The 27,710-nt window shown below is 53.1% G+C and overlaps 2 protein-coding genes and 1 pseudogene across 5 annotated transcripts; 1 reads left to right on the top strand and 2 right to left on the bottom strand.

Annotated features, from left to right (window-relative positions):
• The first annotated feature begins 3,696 nt into the window (after nt 1-3,696).
• On the top strand, nt 3,697-16,570 carry ALG1 (ALG1 chitobiosyldiphosphodolichol beta-mannosyltransferase). Of its 3 annotated transcripts, none has more exons than XM_055409434.2 (13): nt 3,697-3,924; nt 4,800-4,877; nt 5,210-5,313; nt 6,530-6,678; nt 8,845-8,934; nt 9,419-9,529; nt 10,253-10,374; nt 10,539-10,577; nt 10,887-10,946; nt 12,063-12,173; nt 13,523-13,637; nt 14,460-14,535; nt 15,643-16,570. In XM_055409434.2, exons 1-13 carry the CDS (start codon nt 3,717-3,719, stop codon nt 15,772-15,774), a joined length of 1,395 nt encoding a protein of 464 aa, XP_055265409.2. In that variant the 5' UTR covers nt 3,697-3,716; the 3' UTR covers nt 15,775-16,570. The 3 variants fall into 3 exon arrangements, with proteins under 3 accessions (XP_055265409.2, XP_088689004.1, XP_088689005.1); XM_088832878.1 differs by lacking the exon at nt 3,697-3,924 and adding an exon at nt 3,931-4,524; XM_088832879.1 differs by lacking the exons at nt 3,697-3,924; nt 6,530-6,678 and adding an exon at nt 3,931-4,524.
• On the bottom strand, nt 7,330-7,664 carry LOC148773695 (large ribosomal subunit protein eL33 pseudogene; annotated as a pseudogene).
• On the bottom strand, nt 16,551-27,710 carry EEF2KMT (eukaryotic elongation factor 2 lysine methyltransferase). 2 transcript variants are annotated; one of them, XM_088832880.1, is made up of 9 exons: nt 27,582-27,710; nt 25,970-26,032; nt 24,568-24,648; nt 23,882-23,983; nt 20,448-20,581; nt 20,068-20,363; nt 18,754-18,903; nt 18,286-18,443; nt 16,553-16,690 (listed from the first exon to the last, which is right to left on the bottom strand). In XM_088832880.1, the coding sequence occupies exons 1-9, from the start codon at nt 27,675-27,677 to the stop codon at nt 16,610-16,612; spliced, it is 1,161 nt and encodes a 386-aa protein (XP_088689006.1). In that variant the 5' UTR covers nt 27,678-27,710; the 3' UTR covers nt 16,553-16,609. The 2 variants fall into 2 exon arrangements, with proteins under 2 accessions (XP_055265410.2, XP_088689006.1); XM_055409435.2 differs by lacking the exon at nt 18,286-18,443 and having other exon boundaries at nt 16,551-16,690.

The raw sequence follows: 27,710 nt of genomic DNA, 5'->3' as shown, positions 1-27,710 counted from the left end.
GCTGGGGAGAGGAACCGTCCTTTCCTCTCACCCCTGACTTTCCAGGCCCACAGGCTATATCTCTGATCAAGCAACTGCTAAGTTGGTTTGGCTTTATTTTGCTTTGTTTGAAATAAGTTTGAAATGAAAAGAGGTTTGCTCTTCGGAAGGAAAGCCAATTCTTTGCAACCCCATGGACCGTAGCCCGCCAGGCTACATGGGATTTTCCAGGGAAGAATACTGGAGTGTGTTGCTGTCTTCTTCTCCAGGGAATCTTCCCCACCCAGGGATGGAACCCGGGTCTCTTACATCTTCTGCATTGGCAACCAGGTTCTTTAACACTAGTGCCACCTGGGAATCCCTGACAAACCTAGACAGTGTATTAAAAAGCAGAGACATCACTTTGCTGACGAAGTGATGGATTCATATAGTCAAAGCTATAGTTTTCCTGGTAGTCATGTATGGATGTGAGAGTTGGACCATAAAGAAAGCTGAGTGCTGAAGAATTGATGCTTTTCAAATGCGGTGTTGAAGAAGACTCTTGAGAGTTCTCTGGACTGCAAGGAGATCAAACCAGTCAATCCTAAAGGAAATCAACCCTGAATATTTATCGGAAAGACTGATGTAGAAGCTGAAGCTCCAATACTTTGGCCACCTGATGTGAAGAGCCGACTCACTAGAAAAGACCCTGATGCTGGGAAAGACTGAAGGCAGGAGGAGAAGAGGGTGACAGAGGATGAAATGGTTGGATGGCATCATCGACTCAAGGGACATGAGTTTGAGCAAACTCTGGGAGATAGTGAAGGACAAGTAAGCCTGGAGTGCTGCAGTCCATGGAGTTGCAAAGAGTCAGACACAACAGAGCCACTGAGCACGCACACATCACATATTTATTGACTTCTTTGGCTGTTCCAGGTCTTAGCTGCAGAATGGAGGCTCTAGTTCTCTGGCCAGGGATCGAACCTGGGCCCCCTGCATTGAGAACACAGAGTCTTAGCCATTGGACCATCAGGGAGGTCCCTGTATCTGTGCTTCATGCAGAAGAAGCTTAAAAAAAACAGCATAAGGTTTTCTTTATTTCTCAGGAACCAGTATTTGCTCCCTTGGGTGTGCCATTGAGCACAACTGTTCCGGGAGAAGCTTGTCACCATCGTCACCTCTGTTAATCCTTACAACAAACTCCTGATGTGGGTACTATTCTTGTCCTCTTTTATACCGTAAAGTCTGAGGCTCTGGGGGGTAAATGACTTATTGTGACCCACTGTCTCACAGCTAGGGTGGTACAGGGATTCACGCCAGAGTCCACGTAACCATTGGGAAATCCCGCTAGAGTGCAGTCTCGGTATCTGGAAGGGAAACAATACCCTTTTGACCTACGGAAGGATTGAATTTCATGTGTGATGTCGGCCAAGTGGGCAAGCAGGACAAGCAGGCCTGGTTGGTGTGGCATCTTGTTCCTCTCTCCCTAGAGAAACGATCCTAGCGACTTCCCTGATCAGGGTTTCATCTTCCAGGACAAGGCGTTTGCTCCTGGTTTGTCACAACTGGGGCACCTGGTCCTTAGCCTCTTAGATCATAAGAACAAGAGGGGGCCTCTCAGGTGTAAAGTCCCCCTCCTTTAGTTTACAGGTCAGGAAAGCCAGCTGACAAGAGAGGGCTGTGCTCAACATCAAGGAGCCCCTGAGGTGGGGGTCTCCGGATCCCAGCCCGGTCCCACCACAGACAGTGCCTGGAGGGGCGGGGTCTGTGTTCTGGTCTCATGACGCCAGCAAGACAACTGAAGGCAGGGCCTCCCTGGAAACTGGGGGGTTGAGGCTGCCGCAGACAGCCCATCCCTCCATCTGCACATATTCCCTCCTTCTTCCTCACCTTCTTCTGCTCGGGTTTCAAGCCCTGCCTCTGCCACACACTCACTAAGGATGTGACCTTCAGGAGTCACAGAGCTATTGTGAGAAGCAAATGAGCTACGTGCCACGTCCTGAGCTGGGTTCTAGGGTCCCTGGCGCTGCTCTGTCTGGGTTCTCATCCAGGGAGGAGATGCCGTGTTGATTTTTTGCCCAACATGTGAGTGGGTGGAGGGGGGGGACCCCCTAGAGCAGGTGGTACCTGTGGCAGCTCCCACCATGAGGGCAGTGGGCTGACTTCAAGGGGACCCCTTTTAAAGTCAAAACGCTGTCACAGAGACCCACACAAAATTCTATAGTGTGGTTACCTTGGGAGGTGAGACAGGAGGGTGAGTGAAACTTTCCCTTGTTACAATCGATCAGTTCTGTTGCTCAGTTGTGTTCGACTCTTTGTGACCCCATGAACTGCAGCACGCCAGGTCTCCCTATCCATCACTCCCAGAGTTTACTCGAACTCATGTCCATTTAGTCGGTGATGCCACCCAACCATCTCATCCTCTGTCATCCCCTTCTCCTCCCACCTTCAATCTTTCCCAGAATCAGGGTCGTTTCAATGGATACTTAACGTCATTATGGTTTTTACTTCCTTCCTTGTCCTTATTCTATATATATATATATTTATTTTTCTTAAATTTTTTTTTTTTTTGTGGCTATGCTATGCTGCTTGTGGAATCCTAGTTCCCCCACCAGGCATTGAACCCTCAGCTCTCTGCAGCGAAAGGGCAAAGTCCCAACCATTGGACCTCCAGGGAATTCTCTTTTTCTATTTTAAACATTTTATTCAAGTACAACATGTGCTGTGCTGCCATTTCAGTCATGTCCAACTCTTTGCGACCCTATGGACTGTGGCCCACCAGGCTCCTCTGTCCTGGGATTCTACAGGCAAGAATACTGGAGTGGGTTGCCTTGCCCTTCTCTAGGGAATCTTCCTGACCCAGGGATAGAATCTGCATCTCTAAAGACCCCTGCATTTGCAGGCAGGCTCTTTACCACTAGCGCCACCTCAAGTAAGACATGCTGCTTTTGCTAAGTCGCTTCAGTCGTGTCTGACTCTGTGCGACCCCATAGACGGCAGTCCGCCAGGCTCCCCTGTCCCTGGGATTCTCCAGCCAAGCACACTGGAGTGGATTGTCACTTCCTTCTCCAATGCATGAAAATGAAAAGTGAAAGAAGTCGCTTAGTCGTGTCTGACTCTTGGCGACCCCATGGACTGCAGCCTACCAGGCTCCTCCGTCCATAGGATTCTCAATTCAAGAGGACTGGAGTGGGATGCCATCACCTTCTCCGCAAGTACAACACACATCCTGAAAAATGCGTAAGTTTGCTGCTTGATGAATGTTCCCAAATGGACCACACCCACCTTACAAGCACTCAGATCGAGAAACAGACCACGACACGCTTCCCCACCAGCTCCAACTGCCCCCACCGCAACTCACTCCCCGATCTCCCTGACTTCATACAATAAAGTCATTTTGATTTTTATATGATAGAACCAGTTGCTATGCATTCTGGCATCTTGACCCTTTTCTTAAAGTCATACAAGGGTCAAACGAACTGTTATTTCACTACATTGTAAATTATCTTAGAAACTTGAAGAAAGAAAAAAATGTACCTAGCTCCCTACATTATAACAGCTTCACCCTAATACTACTAAAGCTTGGCTCCCAGGGGCTCCTCGGAGGTTCCGCGGGCCCCCGCTTAGGGAACCAGGTCCCCCCCCCGCCTCCCGCACCCCCGCCCCGTCTCCGCCCACCTCGGAGGCTCGGTCTGCGGCTGCGCACTGCGCGCCCGGCCGGCGGGAGCGCGTCACGTGACGGGCGCCGACCCGCCAAGATGGCGGTCTCCCTCGTGCCCCTGCTAGCGCTGTCTCTGTTCCTGCTGCCGCTGCTGCTGGTGGCGTGGAAGCACTGGCGGTGGGGGCGCGCGGCCCGCCACGTTATTGTCGTGGTGCTGGGCGACGTGGGCCGCAGCCCCCGCATGCAGTACCACGCGTTGTCTCTGGCCAAGAGCGGCTTCTCCGTGACCCTCCTGGGGTTCTGCAGTGAGTGCCGGGGAGTCCGGGAGGCAGGCTGCTCTGTCAGCCTTTGACCCTCGGCTTTGACCACCCCGGGGACGGGGGGTGCGCGGCAGGGGGTCCGCTTTCTCTCTCTCCTCCCTCGGGCAGCCCTCCGAGACTGTTCTGGCCTGGACCCCTGTTGCCTGGTTTCTGCACCCCCACCCCCGCCCCAGCCTGGATGTTCCTAGAGACCTAGGAACAGTCAGCATTAACCGAGCGTCTGTGCTAAGCTAAGTGAACTCAATGCATAGTCTTACTCCTAGTAAGTGGAAAGATGGGACTGGAACCCAGATGGGTGTGACCCCAGGGCCAGTGCTGGTAAGCACATCTCTGAGGCTGTGTCTGAGCCGACGGGCAGCTTGTCTCCATTCCTTAGTGTGAGGGGGCAGGGGTGTTTGCGTCTCCATTTTCCCCCACGTTGACATTTTCCGAAGGTAGCTCTAAACATTCCCCATATCAGGGGAAAGCAGGAATAACACTGGTTGCTCAGGTCCTTGTTTAGAGTCTGCTACCCCAGGGTGAGGGGCCGGAGTCTTCCTAGAGGTCTCCCTGTGATGTGATAATTCCATCATCCAGGAAACCCAGGTCAGCTTGAGTGCCTGCTGTGTGCCTGACATTGTGTTAAGTGAAAGTGGATGAGATTCCGGCCCTCCTTCTGTGGTTGGTCTAGAGAAGTCTGGACAAGAACTGTCCTCATTCTCTGTTTTGGCTACTGAGGAACAGAGAGGTTTGGGAAAGGCTTACTTTCCAAAACGCTCTTCCTTAGTCAGTCTGGGGCGGGGGTGGGGGGTGGGACAGGGATCATCAGACTTTAGATTGGGCTGTCTTGTCCAGCACATTAAAGAGGACATTCTTTTCAGACTCCAAACCTCACGATGAGCTCTTGCAGAGTGACAGAATTCAGATTGTGAGTCTGAGAGACCTTCAGAAGCTTGCAGGTAGGAAGCAGTCAACTCTATATTCTGTGTGTGTGTGTGTTGGGGGGGTGTGAATCTGCAAATTACCGAGAACTCCTTTACAAGCAGGGCTTCCCAGGTGGCTCACTGGTAAAGAGTCTGCCTGCTAAGGCAGGAGATGCAGATTCAGTCCCTGGTTGGGGAGGATCCCATGGAGAAGGAAATAGCAACCTACTCCAGTGTTCTTGCCTGGGAAATCCCATGGGCAGAGGAGCCTGGTGGGCTGTAGTCCATGGAGTCACAAAGAGGTGGACCCGACTTAGTGACTAAACACCAACAGCCTTTACCAGTGACAGGTGTTTTCTGTCTTGCAGTTGGGCCCCACATTCTCCAGTACGGAGTCAAAGTTGTATTCCAGGCAGTGCACTTGCTGTGGAAGCTGATGTGTGCGGAGCCCGCAGCCTACATCCTTCTGCAGGTATCTTTCTCCCCGCCTCCCACTGTGAGAACCACTGTTGATAGTTTCCTTTCCTTCCTAGTCTTTTAAAAATGTACAAACTGGTCAATGAATTGCATATTCATGTGTGTGTGTACAAACTTGTAAACACTTGAGTAGGAGCCTGTGGTCTGTGTCTGTCTTGTTTATGATACCCATCCTTTCTGTTTTTCAATGTCATTGCAGATAGTTACTTATTACATATCTAAATGTTTTACATGCATTATCTCATTTAACTCCTCACAACAATCCTAAGAAATAGGTTCTTGTGTTACGTACACATAGAGATGAGGAAACCTGAACCCAGAGAGGTTCTGTAAAAACTGATCGTCACACAGCTGGGAAGTGCTGGAGTCAGGATTTGAACTGGGTCTTCATTCTAGTTCTGAAGTTATGGTCTTAGCCTCTTACCGTCACTGCTTTTTAACAGAAAAGTTCCTTCTTGTAATTGACTGTATCGTTTCCCAATGTGATATATACCCTGATGTATTTATTTAGTACCATCTTAATAAACACCCAGATTCTTCCTGGTTTTTTTTTTTTTTAAGCATAGCTGGCAAAGTGGCAAAGAGCATCAGTGAACATATGTCTTTTGCATGGGTCCAGTTTCTCTTTCAGGATAAATTCCTAGTAAAGGAAATGTTTGGTCAGAGTCCATATGCTTTAAAATGTGATTACTGGATAGTCCTAGAATAAGGTTGGGGCATTTTGACCCCCATCCAGCAGAGAGGCCTTTTCCCCCTCATCCTCACCGCCATCAGGTATCATAAGTGTTTTGAGTTTCCATTCTGACAGGTGAAAAATAGTTCCTCTTTGTTCCATTTCTCATCTCCTTGGGTATCAGTGCTCTTGTACTTTTTATGTTGATCAATTTTCTTTTCTTTCTTTCTTTTTAAATATTTATTTGGCTGTGCTGAGCCTTAGTTATGGCATGTAGAATCTAGTTCCATGACCAGGGATCGAACCAAGGCTACCTGCATTGGAATGTAGTCTTGGCCACTGGACCATCATGGACAACTGATCAGCTTTGTTTTTTATGACTTTTTATACTTTTTGGTGAAGAAGAGGGTCTTCTGCTTATCAATTTTCAAGAGCTCTGTAAACATAATTGACTCTTTGCCATGTACGTTATTCTCACTTGGTTTATTCTCAACCATGGTCTGGTTTCCTCCTCTTCATTCAAGTATCTCTTTCCCAGAACCCTCCGGGCCTGCCCGCCATTGCGGTCTGCTGGTTTGCAGGCTGCCTCTGCGGGAGCAAGCTTGTCGTCGACTGGCACAACTACGGCTACTCCATTATGGGTCTGGTGCACGGCCCCAGCCACCCCCTCGTTCTTCTGGCCAAGTGGTGAGGGTCTGGAAGGAGGGCGCAGACACTGACTCCAAACTGCAGTGGGAAGAAGGGCCAGTGCAGAGACCTGGGGAGGCTGGTCCCCTGTGTGCCCTGTAGGGGCAAGGGCTAGGCTGGGTGTTGGGGTGACGCTCGTGACCAGTGATAAAAGCAGACCTGAGCAAAGGAGGGTGTTTGTTGGCCCATGAAACTGAGAAGGCTTGAGAAAGGGCCAACTTTGAGCTCAGAAAGGGTGTTATCAGTACCTGTCACTTTGCACACTTCCATCTGGAGGTGTTTCTCAGATTCTGGGAGCCCCTTACTCCCATCTGCATCCCATCCGGCTCTGTGGAGAGAGCAAGCCTGACTCCGGCTCACCTGGTGTCCTCTGACCCCCGCTGAGCCTGGGGCGCTTCAATACCCTGTTGTCTCAGGCTTGGGACAAGTGTTCAGCTAGAGAGCTGGGGTCCCTGGTACACACAGACCAGATCCCCAGATGTAGAGTGGGGGCTGCTGTTGACAGCTGGGGGTGTGGGCCACAGTTTTTGAGCTGTGAGCTGGGGGGAGGGAAGAAGGGCCTTGGGAGCAGGTTGTGCTTGCAGGAGGAAGCAATGCCATGTTCTTTTCTTTAATGAATCCACACTTTTTTAAATTTAATTTTCAATAAGTTTAAATCCTCGAAGGGTGCAGTGTCACACAGATTCTGTGTCCAGTGTTCTTAGCAGGAAGGTTGCTTCAGAATTTGGCAGAAACCATACCACTCATGTTTCCATGAGCACGAGTTGTCTTTCCCCAGATTACTCTGGTTTTGTGAGGTTCTCCGCCAGGCATCCCTTGTTCTTTGCTTTATACCCACAAGCACATCTCTTGCATGGATAGAATCCAGCCTCATCTTGAGGACACACACCCTCAGTTTTCGGGAGAGCTGTTTGCTCCCTCTGGTTCCATAGACCCTGCCTTCGGCCTGCACAAATGGCCTTGGACCACCACAGCCAGCCAGACATATTGGTTGTGTTGGAAGTCCTGTTCCCAGCAGGCTTCCACAGGGTCCAGGATGGCTGAAAGAGCCAGTACCGGGTTCTGAGCCTGAGTTATACCGCCTGCCTTGGTGTGGACTTGCAGCCTTGAGCCATCGGCGGGCTGTGGCCTTTCCCCTGATGGGTCATTTGTGGGTGGTGGTCACGGCGGCTATCAGCATGCACTGGCTGCACCGCCTCAGCCCAAGCCTTTCTCCCATCCCGACTCCACTGCCTCCCAGTGAGGGCGTCCCGTGGTTGCTCTACTTTTACAAACCAGTAAACTGGGGCCCGGGGCCCACACGTCACATGCCACACAGCTGATAAGTGTGAGCGCCAACCTTCCATGCCTGGGACGGACTTTCTCTGGAGCTCTCTGCATCCTGAGTGAGAACCAGGCCTTGGTTCACACACACATTCAATAACCCTGTTCATTTCCAGTTCTTTTTCAGTTCTGCCTGGTCGCCAGGGCTCATGTCTCATTTTGGAACTAATCTCTTGATAATGCCTTTCTAACATTTGCTAGGGCTTCCCAGGTGGCACTAGTGGTAAAGAACCCGCCTGCTAATGCAGGAGACTTAAGAGACGTGGGTTTGATCCCTGGGTCAGGAAGATCCGCTGGAGGAGGGCATGGCAACCCACTCCAGTATTGACTGGAGAATCTCCATGGACAGAGAAGCCTGGCGGGCTACAGTCCATAGCATCGCGAAGAGTCAGACACAACTGAAGTTACTTAGCACACTGCACGCACAGCATTTGCTCAGCTCCCTTTGTGACACAGTGGGAGTGAGCCTCAGCCCCACAGCCTTTGCAGGGAACAGTGCAATGTGGCTGAGAGTTAATGATGAGGCCTTTATTGTATTTCTCTTTCATTTTATGGCAGGAGAGACTGGATTTTCCCTTCCGTAGTGATAATATGATTTCTCCTGAAAGTAATTGTGTTTAAGCTGAAAAGCAATCTGATTTAAAGAAAGGTGTGAAGGAAATAATAGCATAGGTGGTAAACTCAGTGCAAACACTGGGAAGGTACCTTGCCAGTGACCTGATTTGAGAGACCCCAGCTCTGCAGCCTCTTCGATATCAGAAGGTGTCGAGTCCCGTGCCGGTTGGTGGCGGGTGGTAGTGCTTGGCCCAGGGCTCCAGGCTGAACACTGATACTTCTCTTCAGGTACGAGAAGCTCTGCGGACGCCTGTCCCACCTGAACCTGTGTGTGACCAACGCGATGCAGGACGACCTGGCTGAGAACTGGGGCATCAAGTAGGGGTCCCTCCCAGCACCATGACTTCCAGCTGCTGTGTCCTGCTGGCAAGGCATTGGGAGTTCCTGGGGGTCTGGGGAGTGGTTGCTGGTTTGGGGGAGCTAAGCGGGGAGGAGGCTGGAGTTTTCTTTGCCAGCCAACCAGTTTTGGTATTGAACCTTCTCTTTGTGCTTCTCCCAAGTAATTCTTTTTTAATTGGATTTTTAAAAACTGTGTATTTGGGTTTTTTGTTTTGTCTGGTCATGCCATGTGGCAGGTGGGATGTTAATTCCCCAACCAGGGATTGAAAACAGGACCCCTGTGTTGGAAGTGCAGAGCCCTAACCTCTGGACTGCCAGGGAAATCCCTCTCCAAGTCATTCTGAAGTTTACTGTTGAGACTTGGCTCTCCAAGCACCCTTCTTTTTCTGGATCCTTCTGGGTTTTATCTTCTTTAGGCCTTTCTTTGCTCCTCCCTAGAGCCACCGCAACGATCTCATTGCAGAGCGGTGACCGTGTACGACAAGCCAGCATCTTTCTTTAAAGAGACGCCCTTGGACCTGCAACATCAGCTCTTTATGAAACTGAGCCGCACCTACCCTGTGTTCAGGGCCCGGTAAGTCTGCAGTCTTCAGTTTTCAGGTGCCTTGTTTTGTGCTCACTGCTGACTTGGGGATCCATCAGACCAGGGCTTGGCAAACTGATTGCAGGCCTGCTCTCTTTATTTTTATAAATAAAGTTTTATTGGAATGCAATGCGCGCATTCATTTACATATTGTGCGTGGCTGGTTCCGCACTACAAGAGCAGAGCTGAGCTTGGCAGTAGAGACCATATGGCCCCCAAAGCCTACAGGGTTTACTCCTTGGCCCTTTAAGGAGGTGTTTGCCCCGCACTAGGCTTGGGTGTCCTTACCCTCCTGCCAGGGTTCCTGACCCTGTGGCAGGGTCTGTGCACCTGTGTGTTCTCTGGGCACCTCCTGGGGGTTGAGGAGAGCCTCTGTGAGCGGCTCTCCACGCACCTGGTCTTTGTTCAGTAACCTGGGGGCTGTTAGAGGAGGTCACAGCATCCTTGTCTTAAGTCGAGGGGTGATTAGTAAGCCCCCTGAAGGCAGGGCTGAGTCGGTCTTGTCTGCTGTTGTGGGCTCAGCACCTGGAGACACAAATAATAGAGAGAAAGCAGGTGCAGGTCAGCGCCCAGGCCCTGGGTAGTTGGGCCACCTGGTGACTTGGATGTGACCGTACCCGACCACTGCTTGCGGGTCTCACCGGAGGGAGATGGCTGTCCTGGGGCCCAAGAGCCTGCTCTGTGGCAGCTCATGGGCTCTCTCTGCTCCTTCAGCTCAGAATCCTCGGACCCGGGCATGGAGAGGTCAGCCTTCACGGAGCAGGATGCCTTGAGTGGAGCGGTGACCCGTCTTTGCGGGCGGCCGGCCCTGTTGGTCAGCAGCACGAGCTGGACAGGTCTCAGGACCCTTCTGGGCACTTGGGGCTCCTATGAGCGTCAGTCCTGCGCCACCCTCCCCCCGCTCTGTATTCAGGGCCCCAGCGAGAAAGGGGAGCATGCTGAGCTGGTGGCAGGAGCACATAGAAACCGACCAGTGACACTCAGTTCTCTTTTCTCGTAGAGGATGAAGATTTCTCCATCTTGCTGGCAGCATTAGAAAGTAGGTGTGTGGCTGTGATCAGGAGCTGGGCTTGCTGGGGTGTCCTCAGCTGCGGGATGCTCCCCTGGCCTTGCGTGGTGTCCTCGGTAGTGTTCCAGGGTCACCGGGCTGGCCAACCTGAGGACACAGGGTGGCAGTGGCGGGCCTGGGTCCCCATTTGGGTCAGTGAGTGACCCGCCTGGCTTTGAAGCGCTCCCTCCAGGATTGTGTGGCTGGGAGCAGTGCCCTGCCCCCCACCCCTCCTGTTAGCCCCTTAGTCACCCGACTCCCTGATCTTGGTTATCCCATATTTATTTTTTTTAAACGCAGAGTTTGAACAGCTGATCGACAGTGGAGAAAGCCTCCCTTCTCTGGTCTGTGTCATAACAGGTACCTACCCGGGAGCATCCCTGTTCTGTATTAGATGGGGCACTAGGGACAGAAGGCCCTCCCATGTCAGGCCTGTGATGTTTGCTGTCTCGTTGATCCTCAGCCTAACTCTCCGATGCATGGTTCTCTCTGCCAGCTTAACGGAGGGGGAGGCTGAAGCTCACAGGGACTTCCCGGCAGGGCACGGAGTCTAGATTTGAACCTCAGATAGGGCAGCCTCAGAGATGCTGTGCTTTTTACTGCACAGTGGTTTTCGAGCCTCTTTTCTTAAACAATAATTTTACTTCTATTTGTCTGTGGTGGGTCTGCATTGCTGTGCAGGCTTCTCCCTGGTTGCAGGGGGTGGGGGCTGCTCTCCAGTTGCGGCGCGTGGGCTTCTCATTGTGGCAGCTTCTCTCGTTGCAGAGCACGGGCTCTAGGGCATGTGGGCTTCAGTAGCTGCAGCATGTGGGCTGAGTAGTTCCGGCCCCCCGGGCCCTAGGACACAAGTTCAGTAGCTGTGGCACACCGGCTTAGTAGCTACGCAGCACGTGGGAGCTTCCTGGGCCAGGGATCTAACCCATGTCTCCTGCATTGGCAGGCGGAATCTTGACCATGAGCCACCATTTTTTTTTTCTTAAACGAGAGTCCACTGCCCAATGTAAACCTGTTTCCCAGTGAAGAGAGAGAAGCAGAGGAGATTTGGTTGGAGGAGGAGGGCCCTGGGCCAGCAGCCCTGCCTTGGACATTCCTCTCCTGGCCCCTGGAACCCCAGGAGTGGCAGGGACCCACCGCTCAGGCTGTGCTGCCTGAGGGTCCTGGGGGTCCTGGGCAGGGCGTGGGGGCAGCTGTGTGAGAAGCTGTCTCGGCGGGCACTCTGGTGACTGGCCAGAGTTTATCCCAGACACATTCCCAGCCTGAGGTCCCCTGGGCACAGGTTGCTGGGGGAAGGGCCGTGGTGTTCGCCGTCAGGGTGCACATCCCCGGGCAGGTGTTTCTGGAGGGCGCCTGGCTGGGGCCTGATGGGAGCTGCTGAATGTGGGCCTGCTGCTCACACCCTCGCAGGGGCTTCCCAGGCCTGGGGCTGTGGGCCAGGGCGGAGGGGCGCCCAGTGGGTGACTGCGTTTCCCCTGCCAGGCAAAGGGCCTCTGAAGGACTATTACAGCCGCCTCATCTGTCAGAAGCGTTTCCGGCACATCCAGGTCTGCACCCCGTGGCTGGAGGCTGAGGACTACCCCTTGCTTCTGGGTGAGAGTGTCCGGTGGGAGGTCTGCAGGAGGAGGGAGGGTTTTACAGGGGATACCCGAGGACAGCAGGCCTCCCAGGGGGCTCAGTGGTAAAGAATCTTCCTGCCAGTGCAGGAGACAGAGGTTCGATCCCTGATCCGGAAAGATCCCCTAGAGAAGAAAATGGTAACCCACTCCAGTATTCCTGCCTGGGAAATGCCATGGAGAGGAGCCTGGCGGGCTGCAGTCCGTGGGGTCACAAAAGAGACCTGACTTAGCGACTAAACAGCAACAAACAATCCGAGGGCAGGGGGCCAGTTTTCCTGAAAAGGGCCAGATGGTAAATGTTTTACCAGCTTCTTCTGCATATTCCCTGTTTTTATAACTCTTTAAAGATTTAAAGCCATTCTCTGCTCAGGGGCCTTCTACACGCAGGCCTCAGGCTGGGATAGGTCCTGGCTGGACTCCTGGAGACAAGGCAGTTTCCCGGTGTGCCTGCTCCTCCCTGTCTGTTTGCCAAGGTCACGTCTGAGTGCTCTGGGGCTCCACGCCCTCCAGCTCAGTCCTGCTGTTCCCATGGGCAGAAGGGCTGGGCGGGGCTTGGGTTAGGGCCACTTCCCAAGTCAGGGAGGCACAGAGACCAAGAGTTCAGCAGTGCAGACTGTTAGCCAGTGAGGACAGCCGCCCGCCTCTTGCCATCATGATCCCTCAGGGAGAGCTTGTTGGCTCAGTGCTGATCGAGCTCAGCGTCTAAGTAGTCCATCTCAGACGGGAAGTTCCTTTGTAGACAGGAGTTCCCAGGGCGCTGAGTGATATGAGGGTGCTTCCTTGGCTCTGTCTTCACAGAGACAGCTGGTTTTCTGTTGGGTATGCTTTGGGTTCTTTCTGTAATTATTGTGATAAAGTACAAACAAAAATGTGCCATTTTCCCACTTTTTAATTGTGTGCAGTTCAGTGGCACTAATTACGTTTACGGTGTTTTGTGGTCACCGCCACTGTGTCTTGCTAAAACAGTTTTATCACCCTGAGCAGAAACTTTGAACTCAGCAAGCAATAATTGCTGCAGCTTCTTCTAAACTAAAGTGTGGTTAAGGAGAAAAAGAGGGTCCTTTTATATAAAAACGTTGGTGATGGCCGGGAGTTCTCAGAAAGGGTGGAGCAGCCAGGAGCAGCAGGTGGGACGCGCCCCTGTGTCTCCGCCTCAGGCCAGGCCACTTGGCCAGCTCCAGGCATCCATACTCAGGGTTGGGGGCGTGATTAGCCCCTTTCCTCTCCTCCGTGCAGGCCTCGGTCCACGGTCCTGCAGGATGCGTGGTCACCAGGCGCACGGCCAGTGCTGACGGCCCCCTCGCTCTCGCCCTCTCCCTGCAGGGTCTGCAGACCTGGGCGTCTGCCTGCACCGGTCCTCCAGCGGCCTGGACCTGCCCATGAAGGTGGTGGACATGTTTGGATGCTGCCTGCCAGTCTGTGCTGTGAAATTCCAGTGGTAGGATTGAAAAACCCAGTCTCACCGGGTTATATTCTCAAATCAGCAGCTGGGTGGCGGTGGGTGTGGGGAACCAGCGTGGGAAAACCACCTGGGAGGGTGCCACTTCTGATCTGTGAGCTAGGCCACCCCTAGTCCCTGTAGTCCCCGTGGGCGGGCTGTGCCCACACCAAACGGGGTGGCTTCCACTTTGACGTTGAGTAAAAATGATGAATCAGATAATCTCTTTGGGGGCGTATGCTCACGGCGTGGCATGGTGGCTGGAATTGCCCGCCCGACTCACAGGGACTTATTTCTTTTGTCTCAGCTCACGTAATTGGGTTTGACTCAGTTGAGTGTCTATTTCTCTCTCCGTTCTTCTTGGAAAAGATGTGCAGGATAGGGTAGTGTTAGAGGTGTAGGTGCAGTGGGCCCACCATGAGCGGAGGGGCCAGCTTCTAAATGGGAAAGCCAGGATGTTAGACTCTGGGTTCACATCATGTTGGGATCAGCCCCTGATAATTCTGAGCCTGCCTCCAGTGTGGTTGCCTTTTACCTGATTTCTCTGCTGTAGAATTAAGAAAAACAACAGAACTCACCAAGAAGAACACACATAGCACCGAAAGTCCAAATGCGCCTTCACTGCCTCTCCTTCCCCAAACCACTTTGAATTCCTAACACATATCCTTCCAGGTCGTTTTTCAATTCAGATGCCGAGTCTAAGAACAGGCTTCCTAAAGGGAAAGACAGACTGACTGTTCCTGACCCCCGGCTTAGCCCGCGGGTGGGGTGGGTTCAGTTCTCCTCCCGAGAGCTCTTATACCCCCGGCATTCTCTCTACAGCTTACATGAGCTTGTGAAACACGAGGAGAACGGACTGGTTTTTGAGGACTCGGAGGAGCTGGCAGTTCAGCTACAGGTGGCATTGTCTGTCTGCCCCACATCGGGGCTTGCAGGGTTTCGGTGATTTGTTCTTCCTGTAGCTGGGTGGGTGGGCCTGGGTTGGGTCTGCTGAGGGCGTAGCAGTCTCAGAGGCTGGGCCCCAACGGGCCTGGGGAATCAGGGCTCGCCCCACTTGCCATCTGGGTTTACGGAGCTCATACCACACAGGTGATGCTAGAGCTGAGTGGACTGTATGCCATTTAAGGGGTATTGGATCAGAGGAGGGAGAGTGAGGTGTGAGGGGTGCTTCCTGGACCAGCCTTGCAAGATGGGTGGGCGTCTTCAAAGGGTACTTATTTCTTACTACAAATTACAAAAAGTAGTACGTTGTCATTCTTGACAATTGAGCCCAAAGGCAAGAAACTTTGGAAAGGCCCAGAAAGTATTTTAGACTTTGCCATAGTCTCTGTCAGAACATCTCAATTCTGTTGTAATGTGAAAGCATCCAGTCTGTGAATGAAGGGGTGTGGCCACGTTCCAATAAAACTTTATTTACAAGTTTTATTGGACAAGCGGAGGGCCGCAGGTGTCCCACAGGCTGGCATCTGCAGACACCTTAGTTTAGCAAGGTTGGTGAGAACACAGGCGTTGCCTGGATCTCAGCATGTGGGCAGGAGGGTGCTGGGCAGACAGCGAGGGGGTGGTGCTCCTGGTGGGAAGAACCGCAGAGCCTGGCGGCAGCAGGGGTGGGGGCTGTCACAGGGCACGGGATGTGGACGGTGTGGATGTGAACGCTGCCACTTGGCTGTGCCATCAGGTCGGAACCGCAGGGCTGGGGCTGGAGGGCTCCCCCGCATCCAGTGAAGGAGGGGGCTTGCTGGGTTAGGGATGGGGGTCAGAGGTGATGAGAAGGGTTATCAGCCAGGCCTGGTGGGGAAGCTGGGCCAGAGCGGGAGTTTAGCTGAAGACCCTGGGACATGGGTGGTTCTGCAGGTGGGAGGGTTTCAGCGGGATGACGGGGGTGGGGGGGCTGGGTTTGGGGTGCGGCTGGAAAGGGGGAGGAGGGGCAGCTCGGGGTGGGGGGTGGTGGGACCTGGGGTGGGGAACGGGAAGCAGTGATGAGGTAAGTTCTGATCTCTTCTAGACGCTTTTCTCAGAGTTTCCCGATCCTGCTGGCAAACTGTACCAGTTCCGCAAGAGCCTCCGGGAGTCAGAGCAGCTCCGCTGGGATGAGAGCTGGGAGCGGACGGTGCTCCCTTTGATCTCGGACACTTGACCCCTCGGGCCAGTGAGGTGTCCCATGTGGGACGCCTTGGACGCCCACCCCCTTGCCTTTCCCCTACCTCCCGGGGAGCTGCCCGCTCCTGTCCTTGCGCCTGGCCCTGCTGGCCAGATGCCGTGGAGCGGCGCCGCCTGGTGGACGGCCGCTGGAGAGACAGTGTGGGCACCTCCTGGGGAACGAGGCTACTGTAGGTAATCGGGTTGGTGGCCCAGGAAGCTGGCCCAGCCTCCTTTCTTCTTTGGAGGCTCTGAATTCCTTCTCTCTTTTCTTTTGTCTTCTGTGAGTGTTTCCTCCCTCAGTTTATGAGGAGGGAAATAACTTTCCCGTTATTTGCTTGTGGCATCTTCAAAATCCCTGTTTTGTCTCCTGCTGCATTTGCCCAGTCGTGTCCCTAATATTTTGATTCCTGCCTTGAAAACAGGCACTGCAGGCCACCTTCCCCCGCCCCCCAACAAGGGACCCTAGGATGTATCCCACATGCAGCATGGCTCTGTGAGGGACGTGTGTCCAGGTTGGGGAAAACACACTTAGTATAATATGTTTATATTTGCACAAATGAAATGCTTCTGTCTGAGCCAAAAATTTCACTTCTCACTTACGGTGATTTGCTTAAGAAATAAGCCAGCTGGCAGAGAAGGGTACCCACACACTCGAGCAGTTTATATTTTGTTAGAACACTTTATGGTTTATTGTGTTCTGATTCAGAATTTAACATCCTTTGAACATTCAAGTCCAGTGGAAGTTTTATCAGATTCTTTCCAGGACCGTGATTTGATTTTCAGGTTGTCCTTCAGAACCATCTGTAAAAACTACAGCGTCAGTTTCAGAATCACCATCTCCGAGTGCTCTTCGTAGGGAAACAGTGTCTGGTCGTGACGAGGCACCTTTTCCCACGAGATCCCAGCCTGGCCTGGAGACAGAACAGACGCATCTCAGGGTGCTGGGGTTTGGAGGCAGGACGCCACCCTATCAGGGTGGGGCTTTGGGACAGACATCGAGAACCAGCCTCCAGGGTGGGACCAGGACACCCCTTGCTAAGCAGCTCACAGCAGCCAGGTTTCCTGCGTCTGCCCACTGGGTTGTGTGTGTCCCTCGGAGGTCACGGCCCTGTCGGTTCCCTGTCGTTCTCTGCCTCTCTGCTCCACCCCCTCACTGGGCACAGCTCAGGAGGGAGCCGAGGTTTGAACCCATGTCTGCCTGACTGCTCAGCCTGTGCCTTCAAAGGCTGGGCCTGTGTCAGAGGGGCTTATGTCCTCTGTAAGCACAGATGTCTGACAAGTCCCTGGCAAGGGTGGTTTTGTCATCCGTTTTTTAGGAATGAAAAATCAGTGTTTATAAAAATGAAATACTAGACATACTGTGTAAGTTTCATGATCCTGCTCTCCAAGTATATAACGTGTTAGTAATGTTAATTAGCATGTATGAAATTTCCCCATGTGTGTATTAATGTGATTATTTTTAAAAATAAAAATGGGCTGTATATGCTGCGTGTGTGTGTGTGTGTTAGTCAGTCAGTCGTGTCCGACTCTCTGTGACCCCATAGACTGCAGCCCATCAGGCTCCTCTGTCCATGGAATTCTCCAGGCAAGAATACTGGAGTGGGCTGCCATTTACTCCTCCAGTGTAAATTTTAGTAGTAGTAGTTTAGTCACTAAGTTGTATCTGACTCTTGCGACCCCACAGACTGTAGCCTGCTGTGCTCCTTTGTCCCTGGGATTCTCCAGGCAAGGACACTGGAGTGGGCTGTCGTTTCCTTCTCCCATATGTTGCATACATACACACACAGCACATACAGTGTATGTATATACTGTATGTGCTGTTTAGTACTCAGATTTCTTCACTTAAAATACAGCCTGGAGGGGACTTCCCTGGTGGTCCAGTGGCTAAGACTCTGTGCTCCCAAGGCAGGGGGCCCAGGTTCCACCCCTGGTCAGGGAACTGGATCCCACACGCCACAACTAGAGATCCTGCGTGCTGCAATTAAGACCTGGAGCAGCCAAATACATATTAAAAAATTGTATTAAAAAATACAGCATGGATATTTTTTCTTGTAAGCATCTGAAAAAGGACTTCATTATTCTTTGAGGCCAAACAGCCTGTCAGTGGGACATGGTATATGGGGGTGGGCACTGGTCATCTCTATTGGCAGAGGCAGCCGTGGGAGGGCTTTGCTTGATCTGGGGTGGGCTTGGGGCTGATGCAGGGCTCTGCATGGCTGTCTGGTCTGTGTGGGAAGCCCTGATGATGCCTGGCACGTAGTTGGGGATCGCAGGGTGGGGGTTATGGGGTGGCGGGTAGAGACTGCAAGTTGGGTGCCTGGGTCTAGTCCCTGGGTGCCTGGATGATTACTTAGCTGCCCTGCACCCCGGTGTTTTTCTTGGTGAGACAGGATGACAGCATCCCCATGCCCCCACCAGGTGCTAGAGGGGCTGACACAGGTCAGGTTTAAGGACAGTGCCCCCCTCTCCGCAGACCCCCTTTCTCTAAAGCACCCCTGACTCTTACTGTGCGCTTGATCCAGTGATGGTGGCTGCCATTTCCCCGAGGGCCCCTGCCTGCCAGCCCTGTCCCACCTCCGAGGGGGATGTTTCCGCTGTATAGTGAGGACCCGGAGAGGGTGGTCCAGCTCCCGTCTACCCCGATACTGGCTGGCATCCACTGCTCTGTCCGTTTCACAGACAAGGAAAGAGTGAAGGCTCTCAGGACCCCTAAACACACAGTAGGACTGCTACCCTCAGACTTCCGCGGTCACTGCATAAGCTGCCGCCCTCCTCCGCTGCTGCCCTCCTGGGTGGAGGGCGGAGGTGTCAGTCCCACACACCGTGGTCTGGGTCTTCCTGGTTTGTCTCCAGGTCACCCCCCCCGCCCCTTACTTTCCTGGTTTCTGTGCTCCCTGGAGTCCTGTGTGGGGCCAGCGCAGTGACCCTGCAGGCCTCTCAGAGACAGCAGCCTGGCCTGGGGCCCGGGGCTCACCCAGCTCCGTGGTGAACAGCTGGCACGTCTCCGGGTTGCGGATGGTGAAGGCAACGTAGGCATCAGGAGCCCGCTGGTCCTTCCGGCAGGTGGAGAGCTTCCGCAGGACCCCAACCAGGGAGAGGACCGTTTCAGGACAATACAGCACGTCTGTGGCGGAAACCCAGGTTACTGGAAGGGCTCCCCCAGGATGAGGGCTTCCATGCTGACACTTGGAGATGAAGGCCCGGAAAGCAGTGGTTTAATTAGGTTTGTGCTCTTGGACGGTAAGAAAATTACACTGGGTAAAACCAGAAAACCTTAGCAGAGCAACAAGGCTGCTGAAAGACACTACAACACGTGAAAAATATCCAGGACTCACTGGCGTTCCTTTACAAGAACAGAAATCCATTCTTTGCCTGTGGCCTGTTTAAAAGATGCTCAATGAAGCAAACCTGACTCTGCCCCAGACTTCTGGTTTCCTTCCTGTGGGGACAGGCCCCCTCCCACCCACCAGCTGGGCCTGTGGGGGTGCACTGCTTAGACTGTGTGCTCCGCTGCCCTCAGCCTGGGTCTCAGGGCCGTGGCCAGGCCAGAGGGCAGCACCACTGGACAGAAGGGCCGGGTGAGCTCAGCGGAGGAGGACAGCCTTGTTGGTGGCCAGGCCACGTGCCACTTCCCTCAAGGGCCCCGTCCTTGCACCAGAAGTGGGTGGGCCCTGCTTGTGGGCCTCATTTAGTGGACCCAGGACAGAGTCATACAGGCAGAGCCCTAGGCCTCAGAGATGCAGAGGTGTGCACAGAGCAGACGCGGGGCCCCCAGAACCCCCTCCCAACCCGCGGCCCGGCCCAGGGCACACAGAGGAGTCAGGATCAGGTCGTTGTCTGTTGCCCTGGAAAGATGAGGCTGCCATGGCCACTTCCGTCCCCATCTGAAGACAGGGGTGTAGGTGGGGCCGGCCCCCTGGGGCTACTCTGGCTTTCTCATCTTTGTTCTAGAAGAGACTGAGAGGCCTCCCTCAGGCTGCTGGAGAGGGAAGTGAAGTCTGGCCGCTGGGCTGTGGCCTGGCTAAGACTGATCCCACTGGTCTGGTGCCCTGGGGCCTGTTCTGTTCATCGCACGCCTTGCTGGCCAGAGCTGGTTCCTCCATAGGAGGGACCATTCGTGTGGGAGGACACGTGGTCTCTGTCTCAGACGGGGTGGCGATGGCCTCGGAGCACCCAGGAGGCATGCCCTGTGCTGTGCATGCCCTAGAGGCCCATGCAACCCAGGTCCCGCCATTCCTCCTGCCAGGCAGTGTGCATTGCCTCGTCCCTGCTGAGAGCCGGGTGGTACCTGCGGCAAGGACGACGTCCGGCTGGAAGGCCGCGAGCTGCGGCACTGTCACTGTGTTCCAGTCCAGCCGGGCCACTGTTAGCCGGGGGCGCTCTGCCTCGGGGGTATGGGGTCCTGGGTGCTGCACCCAGGGGTCGATACTTGGCTCCAACGAGAAGCCGTTGAGAAGGACATTCCCTCGCAGCTGCTCCAGGACAAGGCTGTGACAGTCGCTGAAGATGTATGCTTTGGGCTGGCATGTCTTGCAGATGGCCAGGCCTGTTAGGCCGGCTCCGCTGCCAAGCTCTAAGGCTGTCCTGGGAGGTAGGGAGAAGGCGCTGTGTCCACAAGTGCACGGTGGCAGACCCTCCTGGGGGCCTGGCCCTGCGCCCCCAGCTCACCTGTGAGCGAACACTGCTGAGTTCTCCACAGCCCACTCGGCCAGGTAGAGTGCGGCATTCCATGTGACCAGGCCCGTGGTCCCATGAGACACGATGGCTGTGCTCTCGCAGAGGGTGACCGAGTCACCCGAAGGCTGGGCGGAAACCAGGAGAGAGAATTACTAATCCAGCAGCCAGGGCAGGACAGGGGGGCCTCGGAGGCCATGTGAGGAAGTAGCATTGGAGTCAAATGTGATGGGAGCCACTGGCGGGTTCTGAGTGGGCGGGTGATACAACCCTCATGTGCTCAGTGTGTCGGTGGACATAAGAGGGAGGCCTGAGGAGGACCCAAGCCAACAGGCGTTTGCTGGAAAAGCCCAGGCGCCCACCTAGGAGGGAATCGGCCTGCTCTGGTAGTAGGGGCAGTGAGACACCCGGGGTGAGGCCTGTAAGGCCACTAGAAACACTCAGATTTGTGTGATAAAGGACCGAAAACAGCATTTCAGAAAAAGGCTGCTCGAAGGAACGTAAGAATAAAAATAAAACATAAACACAGATAAACCCTTAAGTCAAATCATTCAGTCATGTCTGACTCTTTGTGACCCCATGGATAGTAGCCCGCCAGGCTCCTCTGCCCATGGGATTCTCCAGGCAAGGGTACTGGAGTGGGCTGCCATTCCTTTCTCCAGGGGATTCTTCCAACCCAGGGGTCAAACCTGGGTCTCCCATATTGCGGGCAGATTCTTTACTGTCTGAACCACCAGGGAACCCCTTAAGACAGAACATGAAAAGGAGTGAAATCTTAAAAATCTAAAAGAAATTAAGAGATTGTCATGGGTTCAATCATTTCCTCCACAAATTTGTACAGTGGAGTCCTAACCCCTGGTACCTCGAAATATGACATTTTTTTTTGGAGATGTGGCCTTTTTTTTTTTTGGGTCATGCTGTGTGACTTGTGGGATCTTAAATTCCCTGACTGGGGATTGAACCCTGGGCTCTCGGCAGTGAAAGCACAGAATCTTAACCACTGGACTGTCAAGGAACTCCTGGAGATGGGGTCTTTATGGAGGGAATCAAGTTAAAATGAGGGCATAAGGGGACGGTACTCCAATCTGACTGGGTCCTTGTAAGAAGAGGACATCAGGACACACACGCAGGGAGAAGATGGTCGTCTGAGGCCAAGGAGACAGGCCTGGAGCACATCCCTCTCTCGCAGTCTCAGAATCAGTCCTGCCGACACCCCTGATTTTAGACTTACAGCTTTCAGATCAACATTCAAAAAACTTAAGATCATGGCATCTGGTCCCATCACTTCATGGCAAATAGAAGGGGAAAAAGTGGAAGCAGTGACAGATTTTTTCTTGGGCTCCAAAATCACTGAGAATAGTGACTGCAGCCATGAAATTAAAAGATGCTTGCTCCCTGGAAGGAAAGCTATGACAAACCTAGACAGCATATCAAAAAGCAGAGACATCACTTTGCCAATAAAGGTCCCTATAGTCAAAGCTATGGTTTCTCCAATAGCTTTGACTATACGGACCTTTGACTATATGGACATGAGGTCATGTACAGGTATGAGAGTTGGACCATAAAGAAGGCTGAGCACCGAAGAATTGATACTTCTGGATTGTGGTGCTGGAGTAGACTCTTGAGAGTCCCTTGGACTGCAAGATCAAACCAGTCAGTCCTAAAGGAAATCAACCCTGAATATTCATTGGAAAGACTGATGCTGAAGCTCCAATCCTTTGGCCACCTGATGGGAAGAGCTGACTCACTAGAAAAGACCCAGATGCTGGGAAAGACTGAAGGCAGGAGGAGAAGGGGATGACAGAGGAGATGGTTGGATGGCATCATTGACTCAGTGGACATGAGTTTGAGCAAACTGGGAGACAGTGAAGGACAGGGAAGCCTGGCATGCTGTAGTCCATAGGGTTGCAAAGAGTTGGACACGACTGAGCAACTGAACAGCAACAAAGTGACATGCTCTGCAACGGATTGAAGCCCTAATGGAATGACAGGAGACCAGTTCACTCTCTTTAAAGGGGAAGAGTCAAGTCTGTATCCGGCCTTTCCTCCACAACCAAGTACAAACAAAAAGAGGCCTTTCCTTACAAAAATCTCTCCAGCTAATGAAAACAAAATGATTCAGAAAGTCACTGTTTTGCATCCTCCAATGAATTAATGGCTCTAAGCTTTAGGCATCCGTAAGTGCTACCACGAAGCAGATAAAAACAGATGATGAGCCTTCCGGGACCTATGCAGTGTTCTTGCTAAGGGATCAAACAGACAAGCATCCCAGTGGGCCTCCGAATCCAGCCTCCAGTTTGTGGGGAACAGAGGACAGAGGAAGAGGTTGAACAGCATCACGTGTGTACAACGAAAGCCAGCCTGCATAGAGCTGTCCAGCCCAAACCACCAGGAAGATGAGGAGCTGGGGGAATAGCGGATGAAGGGAGGTTTTGAGCCAGACCTTGTTAATGGACAAGACTAAGTGCAGGCATCTAGAGTTGAGTGCATGGGGCAGCAATAAGACCTCCAAGTGACGACTCTGAAAGGGAGGGAGGGTGGGCTGGGATGGAGGTGGGTCAGATGGGGGCCTTATAGGCTGGCTGCCAAAGTCCTCGGCTAGACTGGCAGTTACCATGGTGGCCGCCTTGCAGCAATTTGATAATTCTTTACATGGCTTTTTGTATCTGTGTTTTATAATAAAAGGTTAAAGAACAAACAAAAACTGTTGTGTGCAAAATGGATGTTTGTGGGGTAGGAAGCCAGACGACCAGCCAGGAGGCCACAGCATTTATCAGGCTGGTGATGGTGGCAGTGGACAGCAGGGAGAGACTGCCGTCCTGCGACAGTAGTAGGAATGCATGCATGCTACGTCGCTTCAGTCGTGTCTGACTCTTTGTGACCCCATGGATGTAGCCCACCAGGGTCCTCTGTCCAGGGGATTCTCCAGGAAAGAATACTGGTGTGGGTTGCCATTTTCTCCTCCAGGGATCTTCCCGACCCAGGAATCAAACCTGTGTCTCCTATGTCCCCTGCACTGGCAGGCGCGTTCTTTACCACTGAGCCACCTGGGAAGCCCACATCTATCCGTCAAATATTTATTGAGGTCTGAGCACCAGGTCACTGCTGTGCAATTCACGTGTGTTACCTAATTTAACCCCAGTCACCCCAAAGACATGAGTTTGAGTGAACTCCGGGAGTTGGTGATGGACAGGGAGGCCTGGCGTGCTGTGATTCATGGGGTCGCGGAGAGTCGGACACGACTGAGCGACTGAACTGAACTGAACTGAACTGAACCCGAAAGACAGGTGTTATTTGCAGAAGGGCTTGGTTTACAGGTGGGGAAACCAAGGCCCAAGACCACAGAGTGGAAGAGTCAGGGACTGAACCCACATGAAGCTGACAGGACCCTGAATTAACTGTGTGTGTGGAGGGCGTGTCTCTCCTACCAGCAGATAGCTCCGGTGGCAGTGGGTGGGCTCCTCGGCTGTCAGGACCTCGGCCAGCGCCTGGTACAGCTCGTCCGACGGCTCTGTGTGGACAGCCTCGTGCTGGGGGCGGGCAGGGAGACAGCATTTGCAGGAGGCTTAAGTCGACCTTGTGATTCAAACCAAGGTTCCACCTCTTCGCTTTTACTCTGACTTGTAAAAATGGCTGGAGGGTTTTCACCACATTTGGAGGGGAGATTTGGGATGTGATTGACTTAATATAGATCACTTGGTGGGGGGAGCTGGGAGGGCCTCCAAGAGGGGTAGAGAGGGTGCAGGTGAGGTGCAGCGTAGGGCAGCAGGGAGCAGGTGGGGTTTCCCACACTCAGGGGCTGACTGGTAGGACTGGGAAGGTTCTGTGGGGCGGGGGGAAGCAGGACCACAGAGGAGATGCACCCACTGCTGGCGACCCCTGGAAGCAGACAGGAAGAACCCTGGCCTCTCCCTTCCTCCCGCCCTCCACAGTGTCTCAATGATGGAAACCCGCTGGGAGCAGCTGCCCAGGGAGCCCCCTACTCTATGGGGTCTGCAGAGCAGGAAAAGAGAACAGGATGGATCTGAGCTCCAATAGACAAAGTCCACCTCTGAAGAGCCGGCTGGGTCCCAGATGCTGCCTGGTTACCAGGTGGATAGTGCCCATCACTGACCTTTCTGATGAGCTCGGAGAGAAAGCTCCGGGAATACTTCACTGATGGTGGGTGCTTCACGCACAGAGGGTGCTTCACGGTCTGTGAGAAGGAACACCGTGTGGGTTGCAGGTGAGACTTCGTCTTAAGTTTCCCATGGGCTTCAAGTGAATACAGGGCAAACCCCAGTTACCCAATCCCTGGATTTCTGGCCCTGGGTAATCCTCATGCATCGGAAAGAGTTTAAGATATCAGCCCTTTCCTAAAAATATTTCTCCACTACAGTGGCGCAAGATCAAACCAGTCAATCCTAAAGGAAATCAACACCGAATATTCACTGAAAGGATTGACACTAAAGCTCCAATACTTTGGCCACCTGATGCGAAGAGCCAGCTCGTCAGAAAAGACCCTGATGTTGGGAAAGACTGAAGGCAGGAGGAGAAGGGGACAACAGAGGATGAGATGGTTGGATGTTATCACTGACTCAGTGAACATGAATTTAAGTAAACTCCAGGAGATACTGGAGGACAGAGAAGTCTGGCATGCTGCAGTCCATGCAGTGGCAAAGAGCTGGACATGGCTTAGTGACTGAACAACATTGGCACAGTCCACGGCAGTGTTTCTAATGCCTTTTCTGGGAAGGAACATGGAGCATATGGATTCACGCTAACACCCTGCTACAGGCCGAATATCTGTGTCCACCCCAAATCAACATGTTGACTCCAACACCCAATGCTATCAGGAGGGGTCTTTGGGGTGTGATTATATTATAAGGGTAAAGCCTCCATAAGTGGAATTAGGGCCCTTATAAAAGAGACCTCAGAGAGTTCCCTCTGCCCCTTGAGCCATGTTAGGACATGGCAAGAAGACAGCCCCCCGTGTGAGGATGTGGGCCCTCACAAGACACTGAATCTGCTGGCGTCTTGATCTTGGACCCCCCAGCCTCCAGAACTGTGAGAGAGAAATTCCTATTGTTTATAAGCCAAACAGTGTGTCGTGTTCTGTTATACCAAGACTAAGATATACCCCTTGGTACTTCCAAACCCCACCTCCAAAAAGCAGGGGCCCATCCACAACTAGAAAAAGACCTGGTGGGCAAGAGGTGCCTGCTTATTTTCCCTTTAAACGTAAAGAAGAGAGTCTCTGAGCAGCGAGTAAAGGCTAGATGTACCTACAGCTGTCATCCCCATTTCCTCTGTGGACGGTTTTAAAAACATCCCCCAGATTCCCTCCTCTCATGCAGCATATTGTGTATTCTGATATCTCTATCTGAGAAAACAAAAGAGCCCGAGTTGTCTGAGCTGGTCACGCCAGATGCAATGTCTTTCTTTTTAAAGGATACACGTGCACCCAGGGTGCTTCTGCTACCTCTTCACGGGGAAATCAGGCCAGTGATGCGTTCCAGGGATTCTGTGATTCTTACCTTCTGCAAAATATCCAGCAGCAGTTCAGAGCCTGATGAGTCCCTTAGTTTCTCTTCTAGGCTCTATCCAAAGAGAGAGAGGTAGTAAGAGAGAAAATCTCAAGGGCATTATCACAGGAACATTAAACATGCAATAGGACATGTTGGCAAAGTGCTAAGTGATCTCTCCCCAGGGACCTGGGGCCAAATGATGCAGAAGCCACAGGCAGCTGAAAGCCTGACCTTGAGAAGTCCCGAGTTACACCTGGATGAGTCACAGAAAATGTCAGAAGACAGGCTGCTGGTTTGCATTAGCCATGGCAGCTTAGTCTCACCTGGGTCTCACAGACCAGCTCTGTGGCTGAACTGGTTGGCCAGGAATTATGGGGGAAGCCATGGCCTTAACACCTGATGGGCTCCCTGAGACCTCCCTGTGGCAGGTGGGCTGCTTTACTGTGCAGGTCCCAGCTCCTATGTCACCTCCTTGGACAAAGTCACTTGCCCAGGGTCACACAGCTTGTGGAGAGTCGGCCCAGGATTCAAAACTGGCAGGCTGTCTCCCAGATCTGAACTCTGACTTCTTTTCTAGTCAAACCAATGATAGCAACAGTCCCCACTGCATGGGTGCTGTGGGTGAGCCTATGCCAGCACTTAGCATGGGCCTGGTGAAGAGTAAGCACTCATTTCATGTAAACAATTACAGGTGATATGCACGGGGCCTCACAGATGCAATTACGAAGGTTTAAATTTTGGGTTAAAAAATGTATATATTCCTTTCAGACGGGAAATGATCTCTTAGGATGCCAAATGATTTATGTCAGTGAAAGAACACAGATGACTGACCTCCCCTCTTAAGACGGGGCAGACCTGGGGAGGACTCTGTGTCCAAACTGAGTCATCCCAGTGAGCTCACCGCACAGTGAATTATGAAGGACACAGTGTCATTAGAGCCCCTGCCTTGGCAGAATAAAGCTGCTACCCCGGCCCTGAGCCTGTGTGCGAATGACAGGTCCCTAGGGCAGGGATGTGAGCTCTTCTGTCTCTTTTTGGGACTGTTTTGTACCTCCCTGCCTCTTCCATCAGCTGCCTCTGAGAGGACTTGTCCAAAGCTGCTGATACACATGAAAAGCTGGAGGCCCGAGAGGGTCTGTGACCTGGTCACTGAACTCAACACAGCGTGATCTCCCGCTGTCCTGAGCATGCTGGCTGTTTAAACGAGCAGCAGCAGCTGTTACCCAATGGCCAGGATAACAGGCTAAAAAACCTTTTATTTTAACCAACTGTCCATGACCCTAAAAAACCCAAAGGAAAGGGGAGTTGGAAGGAAATCTCACATTCCTCCAATTCGTGGGGCACTGTCTGCAAAGGAGGTGAAGGGCGGCGAGGGTCTAGGGGAAGAGACTGCTGACGGCTGAGCGCACGGTGGGCCCAAGGGCGCGCCGGTGGAACGCCTGCCCCCTCGGCGCCAGTCCGCGCGGCCCCGGCGATCCCGGGGGACCGGACGTGCGGCTCGAACCAGCAAGGTAGCAGAGGCCATCACGTGGCAGGGAGGGCGGGGGTGTGAGTCAGGAGCCCCGCTCACCGCGAACCCCCGGCGCTCCGCAACCCACCTTCCGCGCCCCTTGCCGCCCACCTGCCAGGGGTAGGAGCGCAGCGCGCGCGCCGCCAAGAAGCGGCGCTCGAAACCCAGCAGCAGACGCGCGGCATCCGCTCTCTCCTCCTGCGCCATGGTGGGGCGGGGCCGCGGCGTTGCCCAGGAGAC

Source organism: Moschus berezovskii, chromosome 27, assembly GCF_049115385.1.
Source record: "Moschus berezovskii isolate FMDL1 chromosome 27, NW_MosBer_1.0, whole genome shotgun sequence".
In the NCBI taxonomy this organism is placed as follows: domain Eukaryota; kingdom Metazoa; phylum Chordata; class Mammalia; order Artiodactyla; family Moschidae; genus Moschus; species Moschus berezovskii.
This window is presented reverse-complemented; position numbering and strand designations above follow the sequence as displayed.

Bases quoted from the DNA above. Each gene is read 5' to 3' on its own strand.
- ALG1 (XM_055409434.2), top strand. From the start codon at position 3,717: ATGGCGGTCTCCCTCGTGCCCCTGCTAGCGCTGTCTCTGTTCCTGCTG. The intron at 6,679-8,844 runs GTGAGGGTCTGG...ACTTCTCTTCAG, and splicing joins CTCGTTCTTCTGGCCAAGTG to GTACGAGAAGCTCTGCGGAC. The intron at 12,174-13,522 runs GTGAGAGTGTCC...CTCTCCCTGCAG, and splicing joins GGACTACCCCTTGCTTCTGG to GGTCTGCAGACCTGGGCGTC.
- EEF2KMT (XM_088832880.1), bottom strand. From the start codon at position 27,677: ATGGCGCAGGAGGAGAGAGCGGATGCCGCGCGTCTGCTGCTGGGTTTC. The intron at 26,033-27,581 runs GTGGGCGGCAAG...CTCTTTGGATAG, and splicing joins TGCGCTCCTACCCCTGGCAG to AGCCTAGAAGAGAAACTAAG. The intron at 18,444-18,753 runs GTGAGCCCCGGG...TGAAACGGACAG, and splicing joins GCTGTTCACCACGGAGCTGG to AGCAGTGGATGCCAGCCAGT.